The sequence below is a fragment of the Thermoascus crustaceus genome (genome assembly GCF_041956765.1).
Source record: "Thermoascus crustaceus strain CBS 181.67 unplaced genomic scaffold VTN00scaffold_9, whole genome shotgun sequence".
Classification (NCBI taxonomy): Eukaryota; Fungi; Ascomycota; class Eurotiomycetes; order Eurotiales; family Thermoascaceae; genus Thermoascus; species Thermoascus crustaceus.
Genome location: NW_027192535.1, coordinates 882,515 through 891,449, shown reverse-complemented (window position 1 = coordinate 891,449; position 8,935 = coordinate 882,515). Strand labels below are relative to the sequence as shown.

Sequence of the window (8,935 nt, the reverse complement as noted above, 5' to 3'; positions counted from 1 at the left end):
AGATCCATTCCTGTTGAGATAGACCGAGTCGTACGCGGTGCCAGCGCCAGTGGAGCATCGAGGAGACCGCTGGTGGTGCGGTCAGGTTTCCTGCCCGCCGCTGTCTGGACTCTCAGCGTCTGGATCGTCTGTCGGCGCGGTGGTGCTGGGCGGTGCTTGCTCCGTGCTCAGTGCTGAGCGCGTCCACACTCTGGCGAATTTCCGTCTGCATCCAACCCCAACCTGTCCTCCTGCATTGTCCTTCCTGCACCCCTTTGATAAGCAGCAGCCATCTTGCATTTTCAAAAGCCTTCTGTCAGTTCTAGAATCCTCAGCTGTCCTGCGCCTGCCTCCACACCTTCTCCCCCTGCCCCCCTACTCGCTAATGCAGCTGATTGTGATTGTGACCGCCCTATCATTATCTGCATTCCTTCTTACGCCTTTCCTCCCTTTGACACCCTCGCGTGTGGCAAGCTGAGCGCGACTCTACGAATTGTGCCCTTTACAACGGCCAATTCCCACCTCAGGTATCCAGCCTTGACGACCTGAGTCCTCGACGAGTTGATTCTCCCTCCAATGAGGGTTGTGGCCCCGTTGGCGATATCCGTTGTGCTGTGCCGTTCCACTCCGCGCGCCACCCGCGTGTACCTCGTCTGCGAGACACATCAGTAGTACTGTTCACCCATAATGGACAGGGACTACCAGAGTCGTGGCTCTGCCACGACCAATTCGCCATTGCGACATGCTTTATATTATCCAGACGTGTCATCGCCAACCAGATATGCCTCCCCGAGGACTCGTGAGTACCCAAGTTCCGCCTCTTTGGACCGCATGGCATGATATAATTGACTCATTGGTATCCTTAGGTGGTTCTGATGGTTCATCATCCTCCCGCTCCAGGGTCAATGGCAAGGGGTCGGCGAATGTTCCACCGCGGATCAACACAGGTAGGCGCTTTTTGTCTCATTCCCCTTACCGTGAACAGCGGTGTTGACCATCCAACAGAGATTTCCAGGATGGCAAGGAACCAACCGGTGATCACTGGACAGCCTGCAACGCCTCCGCCTCGGGAATATCGTACGTTGTGCGTTGGCCATAAATGGCATCAGAATGCTGATGGTTTTAATCCTACAGGAAACTCGGATTCTGGGTCATCATCTCTCGTGAACCCTACCTCGACCCTGCTGCAAGATCTGATCAAAGAGCAGCGTGCGACACGTGGATCGCGGTCGCGAAGAACTACCATGTCAGACTACGCGGCTGGAAATGGCGTGGCAAGCACGCCGGCTTCTACGAACTCGCAGGATGAAACCGCATCGGAGAAGCAACGGAAGATCAACGAAGCCCTGTCAGCTGGTCTTAAACAACCCCGAGAGATGGGAATAAGGGAAATGGATCAGGTAAGTGCCGAATGACAATGCTAGTCTCATATGGTCTAACGCTCTGCCAGTACGTCTCCAAGATGAACAAGCTTAACTTCGACCTCAAGCTTGAGATATTCCATCGCGTACAGCAGACTGCTGCACTCGAGAAGAAAGTAGAGCGGATGCGGGAAATGGAAGAAGAGCTTGAGAGAATGCGCGAGCTGGAGGATGAATTGGAGGAGCTTCGCGATGTTGAAGAGAACAACCAGAGATTACGAGAATCAAACGAGCAGCTGCGGCTGGAGCTAGACAAACGAGACCAGGCTGTTACAGAGGCAGTTGAACTGATTTGCAAGCTCGAAGCAAGGATAGAGGAATTGGAAGCGGGTCGAAACGAATCCCGGCCAGGTACTGCCCGGCCCCATATTCGAGACGGCCTGGCCGAGATTGAGTCTGCCGAACTTTCTACGCCAAAGCCGAGGCTCGCCATTCATATTCCGGAGAGGACTTCATCGAAAAAAGGCACAGGTTCTCTTGGCTCCCTTCGAAGTCGCTCGGACGCCTCTAGCTCTCGTCGCCCGCGAAGGACACCATCTTTCCTTCGCGAAGAGAACAAAAACACAGCCGCTCTGCGCAGTCTCTACGTGGCCGACGACAACAAATCTCACAGAACGTCTAGTATACTAACTAAGACTGAGAGCTTGCAATCTACTACTACCAATGAGACCAACGAGCCGGAGTCTCCAAGACTAAGCATCCTCAGTGAGTGCAGCTACTTCGACCCGTATGACAGTCCGGTTCTACCGAGTCAGGCCGCAGCTGAGGCCGCAGCCTTGACCGCTAAAGCCTCGGAAGCCTACCGGTCGGATCTCGAGGAGGAAGAGAGCAAGATTGCTCGTATTGACCAGTGGATCCAGCCTCGGGAAGAGGTCTTCGAGACCACAGCACCAAAGCCAAGAGATCGAGCAGTGTCCGACATGGCCAATGGAGCTCAGGTGCGAAGATTAGGGAGCGCCTTCCAGCCCAAGTATGCTCCCAAGCCACATCATCATGATACTCCACGTCTGGACGCTCCAATATTCGGCGGTGGAAGACTGCCACCGACCCCGGATACAATGAGTACATCACACCCGGGTGCGAGCCGCGGGTCAAATGGCAGCATCGCTGCTGAGAAAGGTCAATACGATCGGGCTTCTTTGTATCTGAGGCGGAAGCTCGGCCGCCCACGTTCTGCAGGTGAGATGACAACACGGCCAAGCACCGCCGTTAGTGGTACATCGGGGAGCATGGAAATGACGGCGAGCGATGCCATACATGATGGCCGGAGTATCCCCGGAGACGAGTCTCCTAGCATGTTCCCTGCGTACCAATACCTGGCTCGCGGGTCTTCTAAGGCCACTCGACTTCTAGGTCCTGGAACCCCGAGCAACCCGAAACTAAGCTGTTACGGTGGCGATATTATGTTCAATGGGGAGGGTGTCAAAGAGCCTATGGCCAGTGGGAAGAAGGATTCTACGTCCTCGTTGAAATCCGTTGTATCGAGGCAACTTGGACTGTCCTCGTCCTCGTCACCCCCTATGACCCCTTTGACCCCAGAGGATTGGCTTGAAGCCGCAAAGTCTGGCCCTCGCTCTAAAAGGGAACGAGTTGACAGCAAAATGCAAAATGAGCTTCCAGCCGGAGAGCCTACTCTTGATCTTCAAATCCTTCCTGATTCGGAACGAATTCCAAGTCGCGCGTCTCTCTCTCGCAACAACAGTAAACGTTCGAGTGCTGGAGAGTCGCAGCTCCAACGCAATCCTTCGCTTCGTCTGCGCACGTTAGGAAACAGTCCACAGCCGAGTCCTGAGCCTCAATCCCGACGGCGGTTCACTCTTCGGCCCCTCTTCCTTAGCCGCCGTAGCTCTCAGAAGCAACAACAGGGTCCAGCATCGGATCCAATCGACAAGGATGGGGCACCTTCTCCCGTGGTTCGCAAGACTAGACGTCTGAGTAACCCAAAGCATCTGAAAGTGAATTCGGTCAGTGAGGGTATAATGGGCTCTGGTCCTAGCACTGCTCTCCCCACTACTCCCCAATATGTCAATGGAGCGAAGCGAGACACTGAAAATAGTATCATCTCGCGGCAACGTAGCGAGTCAAACCCCTTGGCCCGTGTGACGTTCTCGCGTCCTGGAACGTCACAAAGCACGTCGCAAAGCACGTCCAACAGCACGGAGCACAAGCGACGGAGTTCGATTGGGATCCTCGGATGGATGAAAGGAGCAACTCAAAAAGGTTCCGGGCGTAGCTCACCTGCGACTCCGTCCTCACCTATCGGCGCACTCAGAAAGAAGGAAGAAAAGCGATTCTCCCTACCTTTGAGCCGTCCCTCTTCTAATCTTGCAATGGCTGCTGCTGCTACTGCTACTGCTATGAATGATGACATTACAACAACAAACCCTTAGGCGGCGCTCACGACGAATGGCGTGATGACTGATCATGTCTTATTTTATTATCACAGTCCTTGAGCATTCTTTTGTTTCGACACGGACGACTAGCACGCTGTTTCTTTTGGAGTTCTTGGTCACGCACTACTGTACATATTTGACATGGGCCATTGTCATGTTTTTGGGACCAGCCACGGAAAAGCGAGCGTTCGATTTCTTTTTGTCATTGGGATATCTCGGCGCGTTTCCAAGGAACAAACACGAGGCGTATTGTGTCATGGTTGCAGGACTCCTCACGATTGTACTACTTGGGACATTTCTTGCGAGCTTTGTCTGTTTGTTTGTCTGTCTGCATCTTTTTATCTGACATGATCTGCTGGCCTGCATGATGCGCACCGGAAACGGAAAACAGATTCCCCTTGAGTTCTTTGCCTTTCTCTTTTTTTATCTTTTTCCTTTGTGTGGGATGGCGTTCCTCGTGCTTGGTTGGGCGGTTTGATGACCCAGGCCGAACAAAGGCTTTTCATACTTGATTCCCAGTCTCGTCTTTTTTCCTATGTGTTCTTTCCGAGCGTCGCTGTCATCATATCCATTTTGAGCGTCTTGTACATACCTTGGTCTATCCGACCACATTTCCTTTGTAAATAAATGGGTGGCTCACGATTGCTTTTGGTTTATCTTTATCCGTCTGTTGTACTGTGCTTTTGCGTTTTTGCATCCTTCAAGCCCTGACTTGATTGCATCTCTCTAGATAGCTTTCTGTGCATGCCACCGAACATAGTCCATAACATAACCAATGAATGGGCTTGAAAAAACTAGAACAATTTATTGACGTCAGAGCTGTATCTAGTAGTAACCTACGGATATTTCCCTGTTTGGTGGACCCATCTATGCATTTGATTGGTGACCCGGTAAGTTACTACGTAAGTACCATGGTAGGAGCTCTAGGAGTTTCCTTAGGTTCTTAGGTTCAATAGATCTTTCCATTAGATACTATCCTAGAGAGACATACAATGCATAACACCCTTTTCTACTTTTTTGTTGAACAAAAGATGAAAAGGGCTGAGGCCGCTACGTTAATCTATAGAAGAGGGGGAGGGGCGTTCTTCGCTTAAGCGGCGAAGCGCTTCTCGGCGGCCTTCCAGTTGACGACGTCCCAGACGGCCTTGAAGTACTCGGCCTTGCGGTTCTGGTACTGGAGGCTGTACACAAGATAGCGGTTAGTATCGTTCGGTATAGAATATCTCCCTTGGCATCAAGTTGCAAAGGGATGGAATGATGACGAGAAAGAAACTTACTAGTAAGCGTGCTCCCACGCATCAATACCCAGCAGGGGCTGGAACTGTCCGACAACGGGGTCCTGGTTGGCGTAGGTCTTGATGCCGATCAGGCCGGTCTCCTTGTCCTTGACGAGCCAGGCCCATCCGGAGCCCTGGATGCCCGCGAGCGCGGCGTTGAACTTGGTCTTGAACTCGTCGTAGCTGCCGTAGGTGTCGTTGATGGCCTTACCCAGGGCGCCCGACGGGGGCTCACCGCCGCCGGCGCTCTTGGGGGCCAGGTTCTCCCAGAAGAGGGTGTGGTTGATGTGGCCACCGCCGTTGAAGTTGATGGCGGGCTTCAGGGCGATCTGGGCCGCGACGTCGTTCTTGGCCTGGGCCTCCTGGAGCTTCTCGAGGGCGGTGTTGTAATTGGTCACGTAGGTGTTGTGGTGGTTCTTGTGGTGAAGCTCCATGATCTTGCCGGAGATGGCGGGCTCGAGGGCGCCGTAGTCGTCTGGTCTGTGTGTTAGCCCAAATCAGTTTCCAATTCCCGCTTAGCGGTCAAATTCAGTTATATAAATCAATGGATTCAATGCAACGGGTTCAATGGTTTTGGTGGTTTAGTTCTTTTATATTTCATGCATGTTCCAATGGTCATTGTAACAAAAAAATTCCACAAGCAGTTTTGCGCCAACATCAACAACAAATCAATCAAAAAAGAACAATTAATTCCCCGCACAACCAATGAGGAGCGGGGCAATGTAATCAAGGAACATTCAAAACCCATCGCAACACAGAAGGGGGAACAACGGCGGGCATAAACATACAGGTCAGGTCAGGCAGAGTCGCCTTGCCGCGGACGAAGCTGGTGCCGGCGAGACCAGCAGTACGAGTAGCCGAAGCTCCGGCACGCAGGGCGGCACGGGCAGTGGAGGGACGAACAAGGGAAGCAGCCATGGTGGATGGGGATGCTTTTGCTCGGATAAACCGGGGGATGGAACAGCTATCGAGGATGATTGACCTGGAGGTAAGAGAGAGGGGAGGAAGAGAGAAAGAAGATCAATTGAGGGGAGAAGGAGACGCCGGATCGGAGAGAAGGGACGAGAAGCGTTGATGAGACAAGTCGCTCAACGTCATCGTCTCGGGCCCGCCTGTTTTTCCCGCCCCGACACGGCTGCTTCCCGTTTGGGTCTGGTGGAGCTGGTCCGCTGAGAGCTCGATTTATCCTGAGCCTCAACCACCACCGCCGCCACCTTCACTTCCACCGCGTCCGCTCGTTTCGCCGAGGCCAGATGGCATTGCGCTGCACGCGTTGAGCGCGTTTCGTCCTTCTCTTCTTCTTTCTCTGTTGTAGCAGAGCCGCTCTGCCAACATGGATTCGCCGTCCAGATCGCCCTACGCGGGCCAGAAGCGCAAGGTCGAAGACATGAGCTCCGACGAAGAAGCTGACGCCAGGCCATCCTTTGGCTTTCGCGGATTTAACCGTGCCTCCTCTCGCTCTGAATCGCCCCCGGCGTCGACTGGCCTGGGAAGCGCAGGTCGCAGCCCGTGGAGCAACATGATGAACCCGAACTCTAACGCCGGGACCCCCAAGCCTGGAGGCAGAGGCGGAGGTGGAGGCGCCAGGGGGGGATCCATACTGGGGGGCAACTCGTTCGCAGCGCGCATGATGGCGAAGATGGGTTACGTCGAGGGCCAGGGTCTGGGTGCCAGCGGACAGGGTATTATCAATCCCGTCGAGGCACAGGCACGGCCGCAGGGTGTCGGCTTGGGTGCCGTCCGAGAGAAGACGAAGCAGGCCCGAGAGGAGGAGAAGCGCGCGGCAGTACTGAGGGGTGAGGTGCTGGAGGACAGCTCGGACGAAGAGCGACAGAGGCGCCGGAGGAAAAAGGAAGAGCGCAAACGCGAAGGTCGCAGCGGGACGAGCACACCGGCCGGGCCTCCCAAACCTAGGTTCAGGACTGCTCGGGAGATCGAAGCTGATACGGCTGGCCTTGAGGTCCCGAATGTTCTGAAGTCACTGATAGACGCTACGGGAAAGGAGCAGAAGGTGTTGACGTCCACCGCGGGTTTGATGACCCCGTTAGAGTTTGTTAATCAGGGAGAGGCGGAGGCTCTGAAGATCGCACGGCGTGCTCGACACGACCTTGAAGCGTTTGCGGATGAATGGAAAGGACTGTCTGAAAGGAAGAAGTTTATTGAGCTCGAGGAGGCTCAGGTGGTGGAAGAGATGGATGCCCAGCAGGTTAAGATGGACCAGCTCACAGCGCTGGTCTCAGCTGTGGCGGCGCTGGAAATCTTCAACATGGATGATGACCTGAAGGCGAGATTTGAGGATGTGACGAGCAAATTGGTGCTGATGGAAAGTGAATATCGCGATGTGGTTGATGAATATCGACTCTCGGAGGTGGCAGTTGGGGCTATCCATCCTCTATTCCGCCAGGCAATGGAGGACTGGGAGCCTCTGAAGGACCCTACATTCCTTGTATCGCATCTTCAGCGTATCAAGCCTCTCTTATCCCGAAGGGACGGAGACGAGGAGAGAGTGCGACAGTCCACATCGCCGTTTGAGACGATGATATATACACTCTGGCTGCCTCGAGTACGCTCAGCCCTTCTGAACGATTGGGATGTATATGATCCCTCACCCGCCACGTCACTGGTTGTTGCGTGGAAGGAGATTTTACCGTCATTTGTCTACTCTAACGTGCTCGACCAGCTCGTCGTTCCCAAGCTGAGCGCCGCCATCAAAGAATGGAAACCCCGAAGCAGCAGCAGACGCCACCCATCCTCGAAGGAGAGCTCACGCTTCCCGTGGTGGCTCTTCACTTGGCTACAGTACCTGGACGAACGGCACACGGATCCGAAACACGCAACCGGTCTCCTCTCCGACGCAAAGAGGAAATTCCGTGTCGTGCTGGATACATGGGATCTGCGCAAAGGTCCCGTCAGTGGTATCGAACTTTGGAGAGACGCTCTGGGCTCCGAATTCGATGTCACATTGCGGAATCACCTATTGCCGCGCCTCGCGAGGCATCTACGGGACGAATTCGAAATCAATCCTCAGGATCAGGACCTGACGGCGCTGGAAGACGTCCTGAAATGGAAGGACTACTTCAAGCCCAACGTCACGGCCCTCCTTCTCACGGCCGAGTTCTTCCCTAAATGGCACAACATCCTGCACATCTGGCTCACCAACGAGCCCAACTACGAGGAAGTAGGCGAGTGGTTCACCTGGTGGCGGTCCCAGATCCCACCCGAGATCAACGACATGACCGTCGTCGACGACGAGTGGAAGAAGGGCCTGCAGATGATGGACCTCGCGTCCCGACTCGGCGACCGCGCCGCGGCGGAACTTCCACCTCCAGAACCCGCCCCGGGTCAGCAGTTACCACGCGAAACCGCTGTACCCCGCCCAGACAAAGAGGCAGCCGCAAAACCCCCTCGCAAACCCAAGCCCCCGCAAGAGATTGCCTTCAAAGACATTGTCGAGGCATGGTGCTCCGAGCAGGGTCTCATCATGCTCCCACTGCGCGAGGCGCACCCGCAGAACGGCCAGCCCCTGTTCCGCATCACAGCCAGCGCCACGGGCAAAGGTGGCGTCGTCGTCTTCCTCCAGGGGGATGTCGTGTGGGCACAGAGCAGGAAGGCCAGGGATATCTGGGAGCCGATGGGGTTGGAGGATCGGTTGGTCGAGCGCGCGGAGGGGAAGTGAAATACCTATTTTATTTCATTTTGTCTGTTTTCCTTATTTGTATGTGTGTAGGGTAGGTCGGGTATATACTTTTGGTTTTTTTTTTCATGCTACGAGGGAAAAGAGAGATAAGATGTCATAGTCGTTCGATGGACAGACGCCTTTTTTTGAAATTGAATTGAAAGGACATGCATGATTCGGTTATGTATT

General features: G+C 54.3%; 3 protein-coding genes across 3 annotated transcripts; 2 read left to right on the top strand and 1 right to left on the bottom strand.

The window, feature by feature from the left end:
- Positions 1-666: 666 nt before the first annotated feature.
- VTN00DRAFT_10304 (uncharacterized protein) lies at positions 667-3,790 on the top strand (the record flags this gene model as incomplete). Its single annotated transcript, XM_069426946.1, has 5 exons — positions 667-778; positions 846-926; positions 985-1,056; positions 1,114-1,379; positions 1,430-3,790. The coding sequence occupies 5 exons, from the start codon at positions 667-669 to the stop codon at positions 3,788-3,790; spliced, it is 2,892 nt and encodes a 963-aa protein (XP_069284066.1).
- Positions 3,791-4,883: 1,093 nt separating this feature from the next.
- VTN00DRAFT_10303 (uncharacterized protein) lies at positions 4,884-5,988 on the bottom strand (the record flags this gene model as incomplete). The annotated part of the gene is made up of 3 exons (XM_069426945.1): positions 4,884-4,974; positions 5,071-5,545; positions 5,859-5,988. 3 exons carry the CDS (start codon positions 5,986-5,988, stop codon positions 4,884-4,886), a joined length of 696 nt encoding a protein of 231 aa, XP_069284065.1.
- Positions 5,989-6,403: 415 nt separating this feature from the next.
- Positions 6,404-8,746, top strand: VTN00DRAFT_10302 (uncharacterized protein; the record flags this gene model as incomplete). Its single annotated transcript, XM_069426944.1, has 1 exon — positions 6,404-8,746. The coding sequence occupies one exon, from the start codon at positions 6,404-6,406 to the stop codon at positions 8,744-8,746; it is 2,343 nt and encodes a 780-aa protein (XP_069284064.1).
- Between the last annotated feature and the right edge of the window lie 189 nt (positions 8,747-8,935).